This window comes from Aptenodytes patagonicus, chromosome W, assembly GCF_965638725.1.
Source record: "Aptenodytes patagonicus chromosome W, bAptPat1.pri.cur, whole genome shotgun sequence".
In the NCBI taxonomy this organism is placed as follows: Eukaryota; Metazoa; Chordata; class Aves; order Sphenisciformes; family Spheniscidae; genus Aptenodytes; species Aptenodytes patagonicus.
This window is the reverse complement of record NC_134981.1, coordinates 45810409-45834174: the sequence shown is the minus strand read 5'-3', so window position 1 is coordinate 45834174 and position 23766 is coordinate 45810409. Positions and strand designations below refer to the sequence as shown.

Here is a 23766-nt window from a genome sequence, read left to right as displayed (position 1 = left end):
TGTAGACAAGAAATAAGGTTAGTATTCAAAAAAAATTCAAATACTTGGGAGGGAAAACAAGAAAATTAGCAGTTATGCTCAAACAGTTTGTAAATCAGCTTTCCATTTCTTCTCAGTAAAGGGACAGGCAAGGAAGGAGGGGCGGGGGGCTTGCCATCTGTGTAAAAAAAAAAAAAGGATTGATTGCACAGAGCTGTCTTTGAAAGACAGCAATGAACAGGTTGAGAGCTTATGGGTAAAAATTAGAGGCCAAGCCAACAAACGAAACCTCGTGGTTGGTGTCTACTATAGGCTGCCCGAACAAAGGGAGGATGTTGTTCTTACTCCAGCTACAGGAAGCATCACACTTGCAGGCCCTGATCCTGCTGGGGGACTTCAACCGTGCTGACATCTGCTGGAAAAGCAGCGCAGCAAGCTGTAAGCAGTCCAGGAGACTCTTGGTGTGCGTTGAGGATAACTTTTTAATCCAGGTGACAGACAGCCTGACCAGAGGAGAAGGGTTACTGGACCTGTTGCTCACCAACACAGATGAGCTAATTGGAGAGGTCAAGACTGGTGGCAGCCTGGGCTGCAGTGATCATGCCCTGGTGGGATTTGCAATCTCGAGGGATATGGGCCAGGCAAAGAGTAAAGTCAAGACCCTGAATTTTAGGAGAGCAAACTTTCAGGTGTTTAAAGAACTAGTGGATGGGACCCCCTGGGAAACTGCCCTTGGGGATAAAGGAGCAGAAGGGAGCTGGCAGCTCTTTAAGGATGTTTTTCTTAGTGCACAAAAGCTCTCGATTCCCATGTGTAAGAAATCAGGCAAGGAAGGCAGGAGACCGGCATGGCTGAGTAAGGACCCTCTGGTCGAGCTGAAGCGCAAGAAGGAAATGCACAGGCAGTGGAAGCAGGGACACACATCCTAGGAAGAATATAGAGATGCTGCCCAGGCGTGTAGGGATGGGGTCAGGAAAGCTAAGGCACAGATGGAGCTGAATTTGGCAAGGGCTGTGAAGAATCATAAGAAGGGCTTCTACAGGTATGTTGGCCAGAAAACGAAGATTAAAGAGAACGTATACACGCTCCCCCCCCCCCCCCGCCAAAAAAAATAAGACAGGAGAATTAGTGACAACCAACATGCAGAAGGCTGAGGTACTCAATGATTTTTTTGCCTCCATTTTCACCGGCAATCACTGTTCCAAAATCTCTCAAGTCCCTGAACAGCAGGGAGCACAAAGGAACTCCAGTCGCAGCACAAAGGAACTCCAGCCAGTAAGACAGCTTCATCCAGGGCCCAGCTTCAATGCCTCTATGCAAACGCACATAGCACGGGGAATAAACAAGAGGAGTTCGAGACGTGCGCACGCCTGCAGGGCTACGACCTTATTGGCATCACGGAGACGTGGTGGGATGGCTCCTATGATTGGAGTGTTGGGATGGAGGGATACAGGCTCTTTAGGAAGGACAGGCAGGGGAGATGAGGAGGGGGTGTCGCCCTCTATGTCAATGACCAGCTGCAGTGCATGGAGCTCTGCCTGGGGATGGATGAGGAGCCAACCAAGAGCTTGTGGGTCAGGATTAAAGGGAAGGCAGGGACAGGTGACATTACAGTGGGGGTCTGCTACAGGCCACCCGACCAGGAAGACCGAGCGGATGAGGCCCTCTATAGACAGATAGGAGCAGCCTCACGCTCACAAGCCCTGGTCCTCACGGGGGACTTCAGCCACCCCGACATCTGTTGGAGGGACAACACGGCAGGGCATAAGCAATCCGGAAGGTTCCTGGAATGCGTCGATGATAACTTCCTTCTCCAAGTGGTAGAGGAGCCAACGAGGAGAGGTGCTACGCTGGACCTTGTTCTCACCAACAAGGAGGGGCTGGTGGGGAATGTGAAGCTCAAGGGCAGCCTGGGCTGCAGTGACCACAAAATGGTGGAGTTCAAGATCCTTAGGGCACCGAGGAGGGCGCACAGCAAGCTCACTACCCTGGACTTCAGGAGAGCGGACTTTGGCCTCTTCAGGGATCTGCTTGGTAGAGTGCCATGGGACAAAGCCCTGGAGGGAAGAGGGGCCCAAGAAACCCGGGTAATATTCAAGGATCACCTCCTCCAAGCTCAGGAGCGATGCATCCCAACAAAGAGGAAGTCAGGCAAAAACACCAGGAGGCCTGCAGGGATGAACAAGGAGCTCCTGGACAAACTCCAACACAAAAAGGAAGCCTACAGAGGGTGGAAGCAAGGACAGGTAGCCTGCAAGGAATACAGAGAAATTGTCCGAGCAGCCAGGGATCAGGTTAGGAAAGCTAAAGCCCCGATAGAATTAAACCTGGCCAGGGACATCAAGGGCAACAAGAAAAGATTCTATAGGTACGTCGGGGATAAAAGGAAGACGAGGGAAAAGGTGGGCCCTCTCCGGAACAAAACGGGAGACCTGGTTACCCGGGACATGGAGAAGGCGGAGGTACTCAATGACTTTTTTGCCTCGGTCTTCACCGGCAAGTGCTCGAGCCTCACCGCCCAAGCCGCAGAAGGCAAAGGCGGGGACTGGGAGAATGAAGAGCCGCCCACTGTGGGAGAACATCAGGTTCGAGACCATCTAAGGCACCTGAAGGTGCACAAGTCCATGGGACCCGATGAGGTCCATCCGCGGGTCCTGAAGGACCTGGCGGATGAAGCTGCTAAGCCAGTATCCATCGTATTTGAGAAGGCGTGGCAGTCCGGAGAAGTTCCCACTGACTGGAAAAGGGGAAACATAACCCCCATTTTTAAGAAGGGAAAAAAGGAAGACCTGGGGAGCTACAGGCCAGTCAGTCTCACCTCTGTGCCTGGGAAGATCATGGAACAGATCCTCCTGGAAGCTATGCTAAGGCCCATGGAGGACAGGGAGGTGATTCGAGACAGCCAGCATGGCTTCACCAAGGGCAAGTCCTGCCTGACTAACCTAGTGGCCTTCTATGATGGAGCGACTACATCAGTGGACACGGGAAGGGCTACAGATGTCGTCTGTCTGGACCTCTGTGAGGCCTTTGACACGGTCCCCCACAACATCCTTCTCTCTAAACTGGAGAGGTATGGATTTGATGGGTGGACTGTCTGGTGGGTGAGGAATTGGTTAGATGGTCGCATCCAGGGGGTAGTGGTCAACGGCTCAAGGTCCAGATGGAGATTGGTGACGAGTGGCGTCCCGCAGGGGTCCGTATTGGGACCGGTACTGTTTAATATCTTCATCAATGACATAGACAGTGGGATCGAGTGCACCCTCAGCAAGTTTGCAGGTGACACCAAGCTGAGTGGTGCGGTCGACACGCCAGAGGGACGGGATGCCATCCAGAGGGACCTGGACAAGCTGGAGAAGTGGGCCCGTGTGAACCTCATGAGGTTTAACAAGGCCAAGTGCAAGGTCCTGCCCCTGGGTCGGGGCAACCCCCGGTATCAATGCAGGCTGGGGGATGAAGGGATTGAGAGCAGCCCTGCCGAGAAGGACTTGGGGGTACTGGTGGATGAGAAGCTGGACATGAGCCGCCAATGTGCGCTCGCAGCCCAGAAGGCCAATCGTATCCTGGGCTGCATCAAAAGAAGCGCGGCCAGCAGGTCGAGGGAGGGGATTCTGCCCCTCTCCTCTGCTCTGGTGAGACCCCACCTGCAGTACTGCATCCAGCTCTGGAGCCCTCAGCATAAGAAAGACATGGACCTGTTGGAGCGGGTCCAGAAGAGGGCCACAAAAATGATCAGGGGGATGGAACACCTCTCCTCTGAAGAAAGGCTGAGAGAGTTGGGGTTGTTCAGCCTGGAGAAGAGAAGGCTTCGGGGAGACCTTATTGCAGCCTATCAGTACTTAAAGGGGGCTTATAAGAAAGATGGGGACAAACTTTTTACCAAGGCCTGCAGCGAAAGGACAAGGGGCAATGGTTTGAACTGAAAGAGGGTAGGTTTAGACTAGATATAAGGAAGAAATTCTTTACGATGAGGGTGGCGAGACAGTGGAACAGGTTGCCCAGATGGATGCCCCATCATTGGAAGTGTTTAAGGTCAGGTTGGACGGGGCTCTGAGCAACCTGATCAAGTGAAAGATGTCCCTGCCCATGGCAGGGGGGTTGGACTAGATGGTATTTAAGGTCCCTTCCAACTCAAACCATTCTATTAATATAAGAATTTAATCTATACAAACTTTGGTTATTTTCAGATTTGATGAGTTTCTGAATCAAATAATTTTTCAAGGCCTTTAAGTAGTCTGTTTAATCATGATCTGTGATAACTGCTTTTGGAAGTAATGTGTAACTGAACAGAAAGTAATATTCTGTAAAACAGTTGTACAAACAAACACCTGAGGTGTTAAGGTCCCTGAAAGTACTTAGATGTTAATGGTAGAAAAACTTACTAACTCTAAGATTTCTGTTGACTGAACTTGGAGTACAGAAAGTGTCTCAATCTGACCAAAACTAAGTTTCAGGGCATTCAGAATATTTGGGGTTTTGGTGCAAAATTGAATTGTTAATCCCATCTTGATTAAGGTAAGCATTCCACAATCTTATGACTTCTTGCCATTAGCTCTGAATTTTGTTTATAATTACCTCTTTTTAAGTTTTTCACGTGACAATTTGCTGTTATTACTGCAATCACTTTTTATCTTTTAATTTTAGACAGGAGTTTTTGAAGCAAGTTTTATACAGCTCTGCATCTTGTTAGCAGTCCACTGAAAGGAGGCAGCAAGAGTAAAACTACATTCCTATTCCAATATATATTTATGGTTATTTAAATCCTCGAACTTGAAGGAGAAAACATACCACGATTTCACAACAAATGCCTTTCAGGGGCATTGGTATACAATTCATCCAAGTGACTTAGAAGATCACTAAAAAAAGACTAACTTAAAAGATCTTGCGAATAAAAGTTACTTAAGTGCAGTCATCTCCAAGACAGTCTAGCACATCAGAGTGATTAACACAGAGAAACATTCAAGAACAGCTTGAGAAATACCACGACTTAGAATGCTGTTGCACTGTAAGATCCTGATTCCTGAACAAGGCTCCTAAACATCACATAAATAAATTAATAACAATAGTAATAATAATAATAATAATAGTTGAATTTATTATTATCTAACCTGTTCAAAGCCGTTGCACTTCAAGTCAACAGGATAAGACTGCAGACTCTTAAATTATACTGTAATTTAATAGATCCATCATGGAGTTAATTTGGGATTGTTACTTTGGAAATAAAGAGGTTACCTGTAAAACACATACCTCTACTATGTGGTAGTTCAAGGGGATCTTATTATTTCCTGGATAGCTCAACAACTGTGCAGCACTGCAAATTAACAGATGCATTTAGTTTAAACTGAAACACAGCAAAAGTGATGTAGATACTAAACAAACATGAAATACTTAATTCTTTGCAAGAGTTTACCCTTATGAAGCAGGTAAAATAAGCAGACCTCAAAGACTGAAATTGTCTATTTATCCACAGAACACAAAAAAACCTGGCACAAGCTCTTAACAGCAGTACCTGAACCATGGTTCAGAGAGACACATTTCATCTCCATACTCAAGCAATGCTTGAACGCAGATTGCTAAACAAAACGCAGTTTTACATAAACCCTCACGGTGACCTGTGATGCTGTCATCTGTCCACTAAAGGACAAACTACATTGGTATACCAGGAAAAATAAAAAAAAAATCCAAACAATAGATTTGCTTTCCAGTCATTCTCAACCCATCAAACTAATGGGCTACAGAAGACATATTAGTGTTACAAATTAATTGATTAAAAGATACAGCATCACCCATTATTTATAAAAAGCAAAAAAAAGCTATTTTTCAAATTTTAGCTCTCTAGCACTTCTTATAACCTCCCTCTAATCTTACTTTCTTTGGGGAAATAAAGAAGTCCCTTCCATTAACTTTAACAGCGCTGGATTTCTAGTCTCTGCTGAGTCAAAAAGCTGTAACCAAAAACCTACAACACATATCTACACCAAAACCACTATTCCTGCCTAATTTTTACAGAGTATACCAAGTTTGCTGGCTCTTACGTGGGAACACAAGAAAGCTAAATATCTGTGGTAAATTATCTGGGTCACCAGTTACCCATATCGGATATTATTTCAGCAGAAATAAAGAAATCTAACTGGACTGTTGTCTGGCAGCAAAAGAATTGCAAGAGAAGTGTTAAGACTGGCCTCATAGAATCATAGAATAGTTTGGGTTGGAAGGGACCTCTAAAGGTCATCTAGTCCAACCCCCCTGCCGTGGGCAGGGACATCTGCAACTAGATCAGGTTGCTCAGAGCCCCGTCCAACCTGACCTGGAATGTTTCCAGGGATGGGGCATCCACCACCTCTCTGGGCAACCTGTGCCAGTGTTTCACCACCCTCAGCGTAAAAAATTTCTTCCTTATATCTAGTCTAAATCTACCCCCCTTTAGTTTAAAGTAGAGTAGAGGGGCAGAATCACCTCCCTCGACCTGCTGGCCGTGCTTCTTTTGATGCAGCCCAGGATACGATTGGCCTTCTGGGCTGCGAGCGCACATTGGCGGCTCATGTCCAGCTTCTCATCCACCAGTACCCCCAAGTCCTTCTCGGCAGGGCTGCTCTCAATCCCTTCATCCCCCAGCCTGCATTGATACCGGGGGTTGCCCCGACCCAGGGGCAGGACCTTGCACTTGGCATTGTTGAACCTCATGAGGTTCACACGGGCCCACTTCTCGAGCTTGTCCAGGTCCCTCTGGATGGCATCCCGTCCCTCTGGCGTGTCGACCGCACCACTCAGCTTGGTGTCACCTGCAAACTTGCTGAGGGTGCACTCGATCCCACTGTCTATGTCATTGATGAAGATATTAAACAGTACCGGTCCCAATACGGACCCCTGCGGGACGCCACTCGTCACCAATCTCCATCTGGACCTTGAGCCGTTGACCACTACCCCCTGGATGCGACCATCTAACCAATTCCTCACCCACCAGACAGTCCACCCATCAAATCCATACCTCTCCAGTTTAGAGAGAAGGATGTTGTGGGGGACCGTGTCAAAGGCCTCACAGAGGTCCAGACAGACGACATCTGTAGCCCTTCCCGTGTCCACTGATGTAGTCCCTCCATCATAGAAGGCCACTAGGTTAGTCAGGCAGGACTTGCCCTTGGTGAAGCCATGCTGGCTGTCTCGAATCACCTCCCTGTCCTCCATGGGCCTTAGCATAGCTTCCAGGAGGATCTGTTCCATGATCTTCCCAGGCACAGAGGTGAGACTGACTGGCCTGTAGCTCCCCGGGTCTTCCTTTTTTCCCTTCTTAAAAATGGGGGTTATGTTTCCCCTTTTCCAGTCAGTGGGAACTTCTCCGGACTGCCACGACTTCTCAAATACGATGGATACTGGCTTAGCAGCTTCATCCGCCAGGTCCTTCAGGACCCGCGGATGGATCTCATCGGGTCCCATGGACTTGTGCACCTTCAGGTGCCTTAGATGGTCTCGAACCTGATGTTCTCCCACAGTGGGCGGCTCTTCATTCTCCCAGTCCCCGCCTTTGCCTTCTGCGGCTTGGGCGGTGAGGCTCGAGCACTTGCCGGTGAAGACCGAGGCAAAAAAGTCATTGAGTACCTCCGCCTTCTCCATGTCCCGGGTAACCAGGTCTCCCGTTTTGTTCCGGAGAGGGCCCACCTTTTCCCTCGTCTTCCTTTTATCCCCGACGTACCTATAGAATCTTTTCTTGTTGCCCTTGATGTCCCTGGCCAGGTTTAATTCTATCGGGGCTTTAGCTTTCCTAACCTGATCCCTGGCTGCTCGGACAATTTCTCTGTATTCCTTGCAGGCTACCTGTCCTTGCTTCCACCCTCTGTAGGCTTCCTTTTTGTGTTGGAGTTTGTCCAGGAGCTCCTTGTTCATCCCTGCAGGCCTCCTGGTGTTTTTGCCTGACTTCCTCTTTGTTGGGATGCATCGCTCCTGAGCTTGGAGGAGGTGATCCTTGAATATTACCCGGGTTTCTTGGGCCCCTCTTCCCTCCAGGGCTTTGTCCCATGGCACTCTACCAAGCAGATCCCTGAAGAGGCCAAAGTCCGCTCTCCTGAAGTCCAGGGTAGTGAGCTTGCTGTGCGCCCTCCTCGGTGCCCTAAGGATCTTGAACTCCACCATTTTGTGGTCACTGCAGCCCAGGCTGCCCTTGAGCTTCACATTCCCCACCAGCCCCTCCTTGTTGGTGAGAACAAGGTCCAGCGTAGCACCTCTCCTCGTTGGCTCCTCTACCACTTGGAGAAGGAAGTTATCATCGACGCATTCCAGGAACCTTCCGGATTGCTTATGCCCTGCCGTGTTGTCCCTCCAACAGATGTCGGGGTGGCTGAAGTCCCCCGTGAGGACCAGGGCTTGTGAGCGTGAGGCTGCTCCTATCTGTCTATAGAGGGCCTCATCCGCTCGGTCTTCCTGGTCGGGTGGCCTGTAGCAGACCCCCACTGTAATGTCACCTGTCCCTGCCTTCCCTTTAATCCTGACCCACAACCTCTTGGTTGGCTCCTCATCCATCCCCAGGCAGAGCTCCATGCACTGCAGCTGGTCATTGACATAGAGGGCGACACCCCCTCCTCATCTCCCCTGCCTGTCCTTCCTAAAGAGCCTGTATCCCTCCATCCCAACACTCCAAGCATACGAGCCATCCCACCACGTCTCCGTGATGCCAATAAGGTCGTAGCCCTGCAGGCACGCGCACGTCTCGAACTCCTCTTGTTTATTCCCCATGCTACGTGTGTTTGCATAGAGACATTGAAGCTGGGCCCCGGATGAAGCTGTCTTACTGGCTGGAGTTCCTTTGTGCTGCTCTTCAGGCGCTCGCCTGCTGACCTGTGTTCCTTCTCCAGGCTCTGGGCATCTATCGCTGGCCCTGGCATCAGACTGGTAGGAGTGGGATGGATTGAGGTTCCCCTCCCCCGGCATCTCTAGTTTAAAGCCCTCTTCACCAGCTTGGCAAGCCTATGACCGAAGATGCTCTTCCCCTTCTCTGACAGATGGACCCCGTCAGCCCCCAGTAGACCAGGTTTCTTAAAACGAGTCCCATGGTCTAAGTAGCCGAACCCCTGGCTGTGGCACCAGTCCCGTAACCATTTGTTGACTCGCCAGATTCGAGTGGCCCTTTCAAACCCCTTCCCTTTGACCGGCAGGATTGATGAAAAAACTACCTGTGCTCCCGAGTCCCTTACCGCCACTCCCAGGGCTCTGTAGTCCTTCTTGATAGTCCTCAGACTGCTCCTGGCTGCGCCACTGGTGCCCACGTGAAACAGCAGCAGCAGATAATAGTCAGTGGGCTGTACGAGGCTTGATAGCCTCTCGGTGACGTCCCTGATGCGAGTCCCCGGTAAGCAGCACACGTCTCTAGAGAGTGCGTCCGGTCGGCAAATGGGTGCCTCCGTACCTCTCAGAAGAGAGTCGCCTACTACTGTCACCCGTCACCTTTTCTTAGTGGCGCTGGTTGTTATACGGGGGGCAGATCAGGCTGCATTACTGCAGCCTTCTCACCGCCTCCTGCAGCTCAGCCACCTGCTGCAGGAGGTCCTCCACCTGGGCACACCTTTTGCAGGCAGGTCCGCTGCCTGTCCCTACCCCAGGAGAGAGGTCTAGGCACTTCCTGCAGCCTGAGGTCTGCACTGAAGCCTCTCCCTTCAGCAGTTCCGTCTGCGTGGAGGCATCAGCCACCGCTGGGGTAGGTGGTGCAGACCCCCCAGCTGGAGCTGCAGCCTTTACCCTCAGATGAGTGTCCACCATTCTGCCTTGAGGGTCAGGTAGGATGAGTGCCCTTGACCTGTGCCCAGTTGCTGGGTTATGTGTACGCCGAGTCCCCCACTTGGCCCGTGGAGTGCCTCTCCTTCGAAGAGGCACCCTCCCTGCACACCCTCCCTCGCGAACTGCTGCACCACACCCTAGCTGACGTGCCACACCCTGTTTGCCCATCCTGTTGGCAGCACTCCTGGTCACTAGCGCTCCCTGGGGCTGCCTTTAGTGGGAGTGGGGGGTGGCAGCCAGTTACTCCTGGCCCCGCCCATGCCTCGTCAGCCACCCTCGTGAGAGCTGCCGGCTCTCGAAGGGTCTCTGCACTCCCCTGTGGGTTCCCCGGCTCAGGAAACCCCCCTGTACGCAGCGATCCGCTGCTCCACTGCAGGACGTGCCTGCACCGGAGCTGATCGCCTGTGTGGGAATGGAAAATGAATAGGAATGTCTGAGTGTGAAAGCACCAGAAAGAAGAGAGGGAAGGAAGGCCCTGAGTACATCCCCCCAAGCTTTTGCTGCTGGACTATGGTGGGTTAGCCTTGGCTAACAGCCAACACCACACACATGCCCTACCCCACCCCCAGCTGCTCACTCACTCCCCTCTCCCACGAGATGGGGAGAAAACCAAAGGAAGATGAAAAGACTTGTGGATCAAGATAATGACAGTTTAATAGGGAGAGCAAAAGCTGCACACGCAAGCAAAGCAAAATAAGGATTTCATTCACTACTTCCCATTGGCAGGAGGATGTCCATCTGCTTCCTGGAAAGTGAGGCCTTAGCATATGTAATGGCTGCTTGGGAAAACAAACGTCATAACCATGAACGTCTCCCCCTTCCTCCTCCTTTTCCCAAACTTTTATTGCTGAGCACAATGTCATATGGTACAGACTATCCCTTTGGTCGGTTGGGGTCAGCTGTCCTGGCTGTGTCCCCTCCCAGCCTCTTGCCTACCCCCCCGGACTGCTATGAAGAAAATTAACTCCATCCCAGCCAGACCCATTATGTGGCCTTAAAATAACGACTTAGAAGAATGCTCAGCAGAGGCTCCCCCCAACCCTTTTTCCTTGGGAGCTGCTTTTAAGCTGAGGTTCTTGCACCTGGCCCTGCATGAGCTACACCTGCAGTTGTGTTGCAGCTATGCCTACACCTGGGCTTTTACCTCCCCGATTCTGACCCACTGACTCGACCTCAGCCCTGCCTCATCACTACAGACTTGCCTGGTGATCACCGGACTGTGCTTGACCCTGGTTATCATCATGGACCCTCTCTGCTCTTGATTGGGTCCTGAGGGACTGCACCCTGTCAGTGAGGCCACTGCCCTGCCTGTGTTGGGGTCACCCTTGGCTCCCCTTTCCTTGCAGGGCACCCTACCCTTGTGGCTCCCTGACAGGCTATAAGAGCATATGTTAATGTCACCTAGATTTACAGGTCATCAAGATCCTAGCACACCTCTACCTGCAGCTTCTCAGGATACCCAACTTGGGGAAAGGAAGGGCAGCCTAAAAGAAGTGATAGCCCACATCCAGACTAAAAGATTCAAGCCATTAAGAGATAATGGTGGGAAGACAGAAGAGGGTAGGAGCCATAAGACACACAGATAAAGAGATACAGAACAGAAACAGTGAGCAAATCCTACTGACTCTCAGAGGTGTCCAACACAGGATGGAAAGACAAAAGATTGCAACCACTTGTCAACTCCTTAAGCATACAAAAAGGCCCCAAACCAGCACACAGTTTCCAAATGAAGAACAACCCAGGAGACATGAGGAGGACTCAGTAGCTGGTGGGAATCCCTTGTCCTTGTCAATTCAAGGAATCTTGAACAGATTACCCAGATACAACCATCTTGGTGCCTGACTGCTGGACAGACTACTTGGGACTCACTCATGTTTTGATTCCTGAGAGGGTGAGTGTGAATAAGCTTTACTTCAGTTTTATTTTAAAATTAAACCATCTTCCCTCCCCATAAGGTCTCTCATTGAGATTTGCTACATTGTTGCAACATCATTTCCTACAGCTGCATAGAACTTTAAATAATAAACTTTGTTGACACTGTACTGGCTCCCATGCAGACCTGGCTCAATTATCTCTTCCATATAATTACAAAAAGAGGAAAAAAGAATGGGATGAAGAAGAAGCAGGAGCAACAGGAAACTTCCAGACAGAGCCAGTTCAACGCTCATCGTGCTTGTGCTGGAAAGCATGGTACAAACACATTGAGAGTCTCTGCAGCACTGCAAAGAGTGGGTCTGTGCCATCCTCTGTAGAGAAATCCTGGATAATCCAGGATGCAATTATCAGGGTGCCTCAGCCCTACTGAATTACATGAACAATCCATGATCAGGATACTCCAGCCTCACATTATTCCAGATAACAGCGTCAACCATAGTTCACTGAACACTTCAGGAAATGCTGAGTTTCAAACTTTTACTTAAATGTTGTTGGGCTTTGAAGGTCCCTGATGTTAGGGGAAGCCATGATTGTATATAAACAGTGCTGGGAACCCATAACAATAAGCAGCATCTTACCAAGTCTTTCTTTCTTTCCAGTGGGATTTGATGATGCAGTGGAGGTTTTCTTCTATTACAAATCTTTCAACAGAATGACTGCCAGGCATGACAGGGCCCTATTAAAATGGAATCAAGATTGATGAAAGATCACTGTAGAGAAACACAATTTTTTAATACACACACACATAAATAAAAATAAAACTTGACAGATTGAATTAGGCACTCATGGAGATTTAACATCAGCAAGTTTTAGAGTCAACAGCTAAAAGACAGGCTTCAATCTTCAGCACAAAGTTGCCAAATACAACATTATCATAAGAAAAGATTTGGGATTTTTGTACCAGATTTGTACATGAATCATGTAAAAATCTTATAAACAAATAGCCAGCTATGATTTCAACTGCACCCATATTTACAATGAAACAGTTTTGGTGACGTTTATAGTTTGTTAATTTCACATACAAGATTTAAGTACTTCTATATTTAGGCAGCTGGGACCACGCTAAACAATTGGCATTTTGCACCCTTTGTTTCTTCAAGTTACACAAAATTATTATACATCGGGAGTGTATTAATACACACTTCATCTTTTCCAGTTACAGCACAGAAGATCAGAGTGATCTGGGAACTGACAATGCAGCCTGCTAAGTGAAAACATTGCAGCTTTAATCATCTCAATGTTCTGTCTTTATGCTGGTTATAAAAGCATAGTTTAATAGCTAGCTTAACAAACATGCTTTACTTCATAACTAGTCCACAGTGTGGCTTAGTTGTATATTCACTGTCTGTTACTATGCATCAGCTGATGCAAGAACTCAAGCTGCAAGAACTCGATCGCATACCAGTACCCTATTATCCTTTACAGCCTTGCAAAACTAGACCCAAAGCATCAAAAACCTACAATTATAGCAAGTGCAATACTTGCAAAAGATAACTATTTCATTGGCTCTGAGAATTATCTTCCAAACACCCAAAAGAAATAGTCCCAGAAACATCCTAAAAAGTAGGACAGAATGATTTCGTTAGCACATTGTTAATTCTTTGCAATGTGCTCACAGTTATGTATCAATGTTCCAGAAAATACAACTAAATGGCACTGAGATTACTGTATCTATTTGCTCTTCCCATTGTGGCTATGATAACAGATCTGTTAACAGAAAGGTGGAAATTTTGACTAGGCAAGGGCAATCTCACTGTAAAACTAAAGAACCATCAAGGTATAAAGCATGCAGGAGCGAGTATAGGGCATACTGGTAGAAGAGTGGTGTTGCATGTTAAAGGGAGCACAGATGCAAATCAGATCAACAAGCTAAACGTGTAAATAAGTAACAGAACCCTGATGGATTGAAACTCCAGGCCTAAACAGGGAAAAGACATAGTATTTGACTACATGGCTAACTATGACAGCAACATAGGCTATAACATGCTGAGTAAAAAATACACTACTGCATTTTCTCATTTTACATACTTAGCTTCAAAAAGGGTATTATGAATAGAAGCTAAAAGGGGCAGCTAAAATGTTCCATTTTTGAGGGTGGCACAGAGACTATTTAAAGTTACCATGCAGCAAATGCATACTATTTACTGAGAGACACTTGCAAAGAGGCAAAAAGGAAGTCAGATGTGCTAAACAGTAGTACAAGAGCGGTTAGCAAAAGGAATCCTGAAAGCTGAAGTTGTGTCTAGATGAAGACATGCCAACAAGTGATTACCCACTTGAAGAGTTCAAGGAACTTGAGAATAAAATAGCTGACCTATTAATTGGGGTGCATATCCTCTCATTCAAAATCAACCTGATATCTAATCAACTAAGATGATACCAATTGTAAAGGTCTTCCAGGAAATTGCAAACCAGCAAGGCTGACTTCCATATTGGGCAAATTATTGAAAACTCTTAAAAAATAATAGCATTAGGAGGCATAAGCATAAATGCTGTTTGGGGAAGAGGCAGCACAGCTTTTGTAAAGTCAGGCCTCTCAAACTTATTGGAGCTCTCTGACGAAGTCAACAATCGCGTGTAAATATGAGAAACATGGCTGACAGCCTAGCTGGATCTTCAAAAGGCTTTCATGTAAACTAAGTAACCACAGTATAAGAGGGGAAGTCCTTACACAGATAAATAACTGGTTAAAAGATAAGTGATCAGTTCTCACAGAAGAGGAGGGTCACCAGCAGAATCCCACAGGAATCTATCCAGGGACCTGTGCTGTTCAGCAGATCCATAAATTATCTGGAAAGGGAGCAGGCATTGGATATGAAAAAGCTTGCAGATGCTACTTTTAAATAACTTGGTAACAACAAGGGCCCATCCATGAAAATTTGCAGATAAAAAAAAAAAAACTTGAGAAACATGGTGTGTGGGTGTTAAAGCAGAAGATAATCATAAAATGACTCGTTGACTTTTGCCTACAGATGGTAAAAATAGACCAGCTTCACATATAAAGTGGTGAGCACTGAACTGCCCTCTATTCTTCAGGAATGCAAAATTGGTTGCGACATAGTTCTATAAAAACCTTATCTCAGTATTCAATAACAGACTGGACTTATCAGAAAAGGAATAGGGAAAAACACTGAACATTATGCCACTGTATAGGTTCATGGCGCATCCACATCTTCCATTCGGTATGCAGTTCTAGTCATACTCACCACGCTCCCCTCCCCAAAAAGATATAGCAGTAGAGCAGAACTGGAAAAGTTTCAGAAAAAGGTGATGGTGGTGACCTAGGGTATAGAACAGCTTCTGTATAAGGAACAATTAGACAGGCTACTATCATTCAACCTAGAAAAGACACAGTTGAGCCAGGATATGCTAGAAATTTTATAAAAGATGAATTGCCTAGAGAGCTTGGAGAGGACAAATGTTTCTTGTCTCTTCCAATGTGTCGTGGTTTAACCTCAGCCGGCAACTGAGCACCACACAGCCGCTCACTCACTCCCCTCGTCCCGGTGGGATGGGGAGAAAATGAAAAGAGTAAAAGTGAGAAAACTCATGGGTTGAGATAAAAACAGTTTAATAATTGAAATAAAATAATAATAATAATAAAAGAATACAAAAAGCAAGTGATGCACAATGCAATTGCTCACCACCTGCCAACCGATGCCCAGCCAGTCCCCGAGCAGCGGACCCCTGGCCAGCTTTCCCCAGTTTATGTACTGAGCATGACGTCCCATGGTATGGAATGTCCCTTTGGCCAGTTTGGGTCAGCTGTCCTGGCTGTGCCCCCTCCCAGCTTCTTGTGCACCTCCAGCTTTCTCAGTCGGCAGAGCATGGGAAGCTGAAAAGTCCTTGGCTAGTGTAAGCACTACTTAGCAACAACTACAACATCGGTGCGTTATCAACATTGTTCTCATCCTAAATCCAAAACACAGCACTGTACCAGCTACTAGGAAGGAAATTAACTCTCTCCCAGCCGAACCCAGGACAGTATCCATCACTTATTCTATACCATCTACGCCATGCCCAGGTCCCCCACATTCCAATACATTCCCATTAATCACCACCCCTTTTCCTGTCTTTGGATATATATACACACAGATATAGTGTAGTGCCCCTTAGTCTGTGGGCCATCCCTCTAAAATGTTCGGTGAGTTCATTTAGTCCATGACTTTGGGCTCCATCTGTCGTAATAATCTTCCAGGGCAGGAAAGATGGAGATGGTATGTGGTGTTGGATTGTTTCATGTTGAAGTCAGTTCTGGTTCCATCATTACTGTGTTTTGCACGGTTTCATCTGGGTCATTCCTACTGTAATACCATAGATATGGCATATAATATTACATAGCAATTAACATCATACAGTTCAAATCATGGGCTATTCTCGCCCAAATTCAAATCCCCTTGAGGTACACATCGGACTTCCCCATCCTTCCGCATTATCCACCAAGTGCACCCAGGTCCTTGAGCAAAAGCAATCCCACGGATGGGTGTGGCTTTCCCAAGGCAGGAATAACCCAGACTGTCTTCCCCAGCATATTTTTTATGTGCACTACAGGGACTTTATTCCCATCTACAGTACGTAAAAGTTCTGACTGGGCAGGGCCAGCTCGATTGGCAGATCCCCGAGTGTTGACTAACCAGGTGGCCTTTGCTAAATGTGTGTCCCAATGTTTGAACGTCCCAGCACCCATTGCTCTCAGTGTAGTCTTTAACAGTCCATTGTATCGTTCAATTTTCCTGGAAGCTGGTGCATGACAGGGGATGTGATACACCCACTCAGTGCCATGCTCTTTGGGCCAGGTGTCTATGAGGTTGTTTCGGAAATGAGTCCCGTTGTCTGACTCAATTCTTTCTGGGGTGCCATGTCGCCATAGGACTTGCTTTTCAAGGCCCAGGATAGTGTTCCGGGCAGTGGCATGGGGCACGGGATATGTTTCCAGCCATCCGGTGGTTGCCTCCACCATTGTAAGCACGTGGCGCTTGCCTTGGCGGGTTTGTGGGAGTGTGATATAATCGATCTGCCAGGCCTCCCCATAGTTAGATTTCAGCCATCGTCCTCCATACCAGAGGGGCTTTAACCACTTGGCTTGCTTGATTGCAGCGCATGTTTCGCATTCATGGATAACCGGTGCAATAGTGTCCATGGTCAAGTCCACCCCTCGATCACGAGCCCATCTGTATGTTGCATCTCTTCCTTGGTGACCTGAGGTGTCATGGGCCCACCGAGGTATAAATAATTCACCCTTGTGTTGCCAGTCCAGCTCCACCTGAGCCACTTCAATCTTAGCAGCCTGATCCACCTGCTGGTTGTTTTGATGTTCTTCAGTGGCCCGACTCTTGGGTACGTGAGCATCTACGTGACGGACTTTTACAACCAGGTTCTCCACCCGGGCAGCAACATCTTGCCACAATGCGGCAGCCCAGATGGGTTTGCCTCTGCGCTGCCAGTTGCTCCGCTTCCATTGCTGCAGCCACCCCCACAGGGCATTTGCCACCATCCATGAGTCAGTATAGAGACAGAGCACTGGCCACTTTTCTCGGTCAGCAATGCCTAAAGCCAGCTGGATGGCCTTTACTTCTGCAAATTGGCTCGATTCACCTTCTCCTTCAGCAGTTTTGTCCTGGTTTCGGTAGGGATAGAGTTAATTTCCTTTCTAGTAGCTGGTGCAGTGTTTTGGATTTAGGATTAGAACAAAGTTGATAACACACCGATGTTTTAGTTGTTGCTAGGTAATGCTTACACTAGCCGAGGACTTTTCAGCTTCCCATGCTCTGCCGACTGAGAAGGCTGGAGGTGCACAAGAAGCTGGGAGGGGGCACAGCCAAACTGACCAAAGGGACATTCCATACCGTGTGACGTCATGCTCAGTACATAAACTGGGGAAAGCTGGCCGGGGGGGGCCGCTGCTCGGGGACTGGCTGGGCATCGGTCGGCGGGTGGTGAGCAATTGTACTGTGCATCACTTGCTTTGTGTATTATTATTATTATTACACTATTATTATGCTATTATTATTTTATTTCAATTATTAAACTGTTTTTATTTCAACCCACGAGTTTTTCTCACTTGTGCTCTTCCAATTCTCTCCCCCATCCCACCGGGGTCGGGGGGGAGTGAGCGAGCGGCTGCGTGGTGCTTAGTAGCCGACTGAGATTAAACCACGACAGATGGGAAACCTACCTCAGCCCTAGGGGCACGGGTACATGAATTGCAAGGGAAAACAATCACAGAAAGAGGTTCTTCCAGGAAAATTGCTGCTCCAGTTTCCAGCGGGCAGTTCCCCAGACAGAGTAGAAGGGCTGATCTTACTCTTGATCTTAATGAAGAAACTTCTGACTCGTACATACAAGAAATGAGAAATGAGTACTGTGAGGAGGACTAGAGGGGCCCTGCCTCCAGCCATTGGGAGGAAAGGGACAACCGGGTTTACTGGACTGTGTGGATTCGGTGGCCTGGCACATCAGACCCACAGGAGTACAAGGCTCTGGTAGACACCGGTGCACAGTGTACCCTAATGCCATCAAGCTATATAGGGGCAGAACCCATCTGTATTTCTGGGGTGACGGGGGGATCCCAACAGCTAACTGTATTGGAAGCCGAAGTGAGTCTAACTGGGAACGGGTGGCAGAAGCACCCCATTGTGACTGGCCCAGAGGCTCCGTGCATCCTTGGCATAGACTACCTCAGGAGAGGGTATTTCAAGGACCCAAAAGGGTACAGGTGGGCTTTTGGTATAGCTGCCTTGGAGACGGAGGAAATTATACAGCTGTCCACCTTGCCTGGTCTCTCGGAGGACCCCTCTGTTGTGGGGTTGCTGAAGGTCGAAGACCAACAGGTGCCAATCGCAACCACAATGGTGCACCGGCAGCAATATCGCACCAACCGAGACTCCTTGATTCCCATTCATGAGCTGATTCGTCAACTGGAGATCAAAGGAGTGATCAGCAAGACTCGCTCACCCTTTAACAGTCCCATATGGCCAGTGCGGAAGTCTAATGGAGAGTGGAGACTAACAGTAGACTATCGTGGCCTGAACGAAGCCACGCCACCGCTGAGTGCTGCCGTGCCGGACATGCTAGAACTTCAGTACGAATTGTAATCAAAGGCAGCCAAGTGGTATGCCACAGTTGATATTGCTAATGCATTTTTCTCAATCCCTTTGGCAGCAGAGTGCAGGCCACAGTTTGCTTTCACTTGGAGGGGTGTTCAGTACACCTGGAACCGACTGCCCCAGGGGTGGAAACACAGCCCCACCATTTGCCATGGACTGATCCAGACTGCACTGGAACAGGGTGGAGCTCCGGAACACCTGCAATACATTGATGACATCATCGTGTGGGGCAACACAGCAGGAGAAGTTTTTGAAAAAGGGAAGGAAATAGTCCAAATCCTGCTGAAGGCCGGTTTTGCCATAAAACAAAGTAAAGGTCAAGGGACCTGCACAGGAGATCCAGTTTTTAGGAATAAAATGGCAAGATGGTCGTCGTCAGATCCCAATGGATGTGATCAACAAAATAACAGCCATGTCTCCACCAACTAGCAGAAAGGAAACACAAGCTTTCTTAGGCGTCGTGGGTTTTTGGAGAATGCATATTCCAAATTACAGTCTGATTGTAAACCCTCTCTATCAAGTGACCCGGAAGAAGAACGATTTCAAATGGGGCCCTGAACAACGACAAGCTTTTGAACAAATTAAAGAGGAGATAGTTCACGCAGTAGCCCTGGGGCCAGTCCGGGCAGGACAAGATGTAAAAAATGTGCTCTACACCGCAGCCGGGGAGAACGGCCGTACCTGGAGCCTCTGGCAGAAAGCACCTGGGGAGACTTGAGGTCGACCCCTGGGGTTTTGCAGTCAGGGATACAGGGGATCTGAGGCCCGCTATACTCCAACTGAAAAAGAGATATTAGCAGCATATCATAGAATCATAGAATCATTAATGTTGGAAAAGACCTCTAAGATCATCGAGTCCAACCGACAACCCAACACCACCATGCCCACTAAACCATGTCCTAAGCGCCTCATCTACACGTCTTTTAAATACCTCCAGGGATGGGGACTCAACCACTTCCCTGGGCAGCCTGTTCCAATGTTTCACCACTCTTTCAGGAAAGAAATTTTTCCTCACATCCAATCTAAACCTCCCCTGGCACAACTTGAGGCCATTTCCTCTCGTGCTATTGCAAGTTACTTGGGAGAAGAGACCGACACCCACCTCGCTACAACCTCCTTTCAGGTAGTTGTAGAGAGCGATGAGGTCTCCCCTCAGCCTCCTTTTCTCCAGGCTAAACAACCCCAGTTCCCTCAGCCGCTCCTCATAAGACTTGTTCTCCAGACCCCTCACCAGCCTCGTTGCCCTTCTCTGGACACGCTCCAGCACCTCGACGTCCTTCTTGTAGTGAGGGGCCCAAAACTGAACACAGTAGTCGAGGTGGGGCCTCACCAGGGCCGAGTACAGGGGCACGATCACTTCCCTACTCCTGCTGGCCACACTATTTCTGATACAGGCCAGGATGCCTTTGGCCGTCTTGGCCGCCTGGGCACACTGCCGGCTCATGTTCAGCCGTCTGTTGACCAGCACCCCCAGGTCCTTTTCCGCCAGGCAGCTTTCCAGCCACTCTTCCCCAAGCCTGTAGCGCTGCATGGGGTTGTTGTGGCCAAAGTGCAGGACCCGGCACTTGGCCTTGTTGAACCTCATACAGTTGGCCTGGGCCCATCGATCCAGCCTGTCCAGGTCCCTCTGCAGAGCCTATGAAGGGGTTCGAGCTGCTTCGGAAGTGATCGGCACTGAAGCACAGCTCCTCCTGGCACCCCGACTGCCAGTGCTGGGCTGGATGTTCAGAGGGAGGGTCCCCTGTACCCATCATGTAACTGATGCTACATGGAGTAAGTGGGTCGCACTGATCACACAACGGGCTCGAATAGGAAACCCCAGTCGCCCAGGAATCCTGGAAGTGATCATGGATTGGCCAGAGGGCAAAGATTTTGGAATATCGCCAGAGGAGGAGGTGACGCGTGCTGAGGAGGCCCCAATGTATAATGAACTACCAGAAAATGAGAAGCAATATGCCCTGTTCACTGATGGGTCCTGTCGTCTTGTGGGAAAGCATCGGAGGTGGAAAGCTGCTGTATGGAGTCCTATGCGACAAGTGGCAGAAACTGCTGAAGGAGAAGGTGAATCGAGCCAATTTGCAGAAGTGATGGCCATCCAGCTGGCTTTAGGCATTGCTGACCGAGAAAAGTGGCCAGTGCTCTGTCTCTATACTGATTCATGGATGGTGGCAAATGCCCTGTGGGGGTGGCTGCAGCAATGGAAGCAGAGCAACTGGCAGCGCAGAGGCAAACCCATCTGGGCTGCCGCACTGTGGCAAGCTATTGCTGCCCGGGTGGAGAACCTGGTTGTAAAAGTCCGTCACGTAGATGCTCACGTACCCAAGAGTCGGGCCACTGAAGACCATCAGAACAACCAGCAGGTGGATCAGGCTGCTAAGATTGAAGTGGCTCAGGTGGAGCTGGACTGGCAACATAAGGGTGAGGGATTTATACCTCGGTGGGCCCATGACACCTCAGGTCACCAAGGAAGAGATGCAACATACAGATGGGCTCGTGATCGAGGGGTGGACTTGACCATGGACACTATTGCACCGGTTATCCATGAATGCGAAACATGCGCTGCAATCAAGCAAGCCAAGCGGTTAAAGCCCCTCTGGTATGGAGGATGATGGCTGAAATATAACTATGGGGAGGCCTGGCAGATCGATTATATCACACTCCCACAAACCCGCCAAGGCAAGCGCCACGTGCTTACAATGGTGGAGGCAACCACCGGATGGCTGGAAACATATCCCGTGCCCCATGCCACCGCCCAGAACACTATCCTGGGCCTTGAAAAGCAAGTCCTATGGCGACATGGTACCCCAGAAAGAATTGAGTCAGACAACGGGACTCATTTCCGAAACAACCTCATAGACGCCTGGGCCAAAGAGCACGGCATCGAGTGGGTGTATCACATCCCCTGTCATGCACCAGCCTCCGGGAAAATCAAACGATACAATGGACTGTTAAAGACTACGCTGAGAGCAATGGGTGGCGGGACATTCAAACATTGGGATACGCATTTAGCAAAGGCCACCTGGTTAGTCAACACTCGGGGATCTGCCAATCGAGCAGGCCCTACCCAGTCAGAACTTTTACGTACTGTAGATGGGAATAAAGTCCCTGTAGTGCACATAAAAAATATGCTGGGGAAAACAGTCTGGGTTATTCCTGCCTCGGGTAGAGGCAGACCCATCCATGGGATTGCTTTTGCTCAAGGACCTGGGTGCACTTGGTGGATAATGCGGAAGGATGGGGCAGTCCGATGTATACCTCAAGGGGATTTGATTTTGGGTGAGAATAGCCAATGATCTGAATTATGTGATGTTAAGTACTAATTATAGTTATAATAGTTATACTAATAATACACAGATATAATAATCATACTAATAATATTATATGCCATACTAATGTAATTACAATAAGAATCACCCAGACTAATGAAGAATAACTTCAGTGAAACCAAGCAAAGCACAGTGATGATGGTACCAGAACTGACTTCGACATGAAACAATCCAACACCACATACCATCTCCATTTTTCCTGCCCTGGATGATTATTATGACACATGGAGTCCGAAGTCATGGACTAAATGAACTCACCGAACATTTTAGAGGGATGGCCCACAGATGAAGGGAATGATATCTCTGTGTGTGTACATATATATATATTGAAGAAAAGGGGGTGGTGATTACTGAAAATATACTGGAAAATATGAGACGAGCATGACGCAGATGGTATAGAATAAGGGGTGGATATTGTCCTGGTTTCAGTAGGGATAGAGTTAATTTCCTTCCTAGTAGCTGGTACAGTGCTGTGTTTTGGATTTAGGATGAGAACAAAGTTGATAACACACCGATGTTTTAATTGTTGCTAGGTAATGCTTACACTAGCCAAGGACTTTTCAGCTTCCCATGCTCTACCGACTGAGAAGGCTGCAGGTGCCCAAGAAGCTGGGAGGGGGCACAGCCAAACTGGCCAAAGGGACATTCCATACCATGGGACGTCATGCTCAGTACATAAACTGGGGAAAGCTGGCCGGGGGGACCCCTGCTTGGGGACTGGCTGGGCATCGGTCGGCGGGTGGTGAGCAACTGTACTGTGCATCACTTGCTTTGTGTATTATTATTATTATCATATTATTATTATTATCATTTTATTTCAATTATTAAACTGTTTTTTATCTCAACCCACGAGTTTTTTTCTCACTTGTGCTCTTCCAATTCTCTCCCCCATCCCACCAGGTGCGGAGGAGTGAGCGAGCGGCTGCGTGGTGCTTAGTTGCCAAATGAGTTTAACCCACGACAAGTTTCTACAACTTGTCGCATAGGACTCCATACAGCAGCTTTCCACCTCCGATGCTTTCCCACAAGGCGACAGGACCCATCAGTGAACAGGGCATATTGCTTCTCATTTTCTGGTAGTTCATTATACATCGGGGCCTCCTCAGCACCCGTCACCTCCTCCTCTGGCGATATTCCAAAATCTTTGCCCTCTGGCCAATCCATGATCACTTCCAGGATTCCTGGGCGACTGGGGTTTCCTATTCGAGCCCGTTGTGTGATCAGTGCGACCCACTTACTCCATGTAGCATCAGTTGCATGATGGGTACAGGGGACCCTCCCTCTGAACATCCAGCCCATCACTGGCAGTCGGGGTGCCAGGAGGAGCTGTGCTTCAGTGCCGATCACTTCCGAAGCAGCTCAAACCCCTTCATATGCTGCCAATATCTCTTTTTCAGTTGGAGTATAGCGGGCCTCGGATCCCCTGTATCCCCGACTCCAAAACCCTAGGGGTCGACCTCGAGTCTCCTCAGGTGCTTTCTGCCAGAGGCTCCAGGTAGGGCCATTCTCCCCGGCTGCGGTATAGAGCACTTTTTTATATCTTGCACTGCCCGGACTGGCCCCAGGGCTACTGCATGAACTATCTCCCGTTTAATTTGTTCAAAAGCTTGTCGTTGTTCAGGGCCCCATTTGAAATCGTTCTTTTTTCGGGTCACTTG

General features: G+C 48.6%; 1 protein-coding gene across 2 annotated transcripts in view; it reads right to left on the bottom strand.

Moving 5' to 3' along the window:
* The window catches only part of LOC143172096 (nuclear cap-binding protein subunit 1-like), a 72661-nt gene that overhangs the window by 41650 nt on the left and 7245 nt on the right, over positions 1-23766 (bottom strand). The window contains exons 2-4 of one of the 2 annotated variants that reach the window (XM_076361346.1): positions 14883-14957; positions 12255-12352; positions 5224-5287 (exon numbers count right to left, since the gene is read on the bottom strand). In XM_076361346.1, the coding sequence (XP_076217461.1) occupies positions 5224-5287; positions 12255-12343 (153 nt within the window). In that variant the 5' untranslated portion in view covers positions 12344-12352; positions 14883-14957. The remainder of the gene's footprint in view (positions 1-5223; positions 5288-12254; positions 12353-14882; positions 14958-23766) is intronic. The other variant, XM_076361345.1, reaches the window with a different exon arrangement.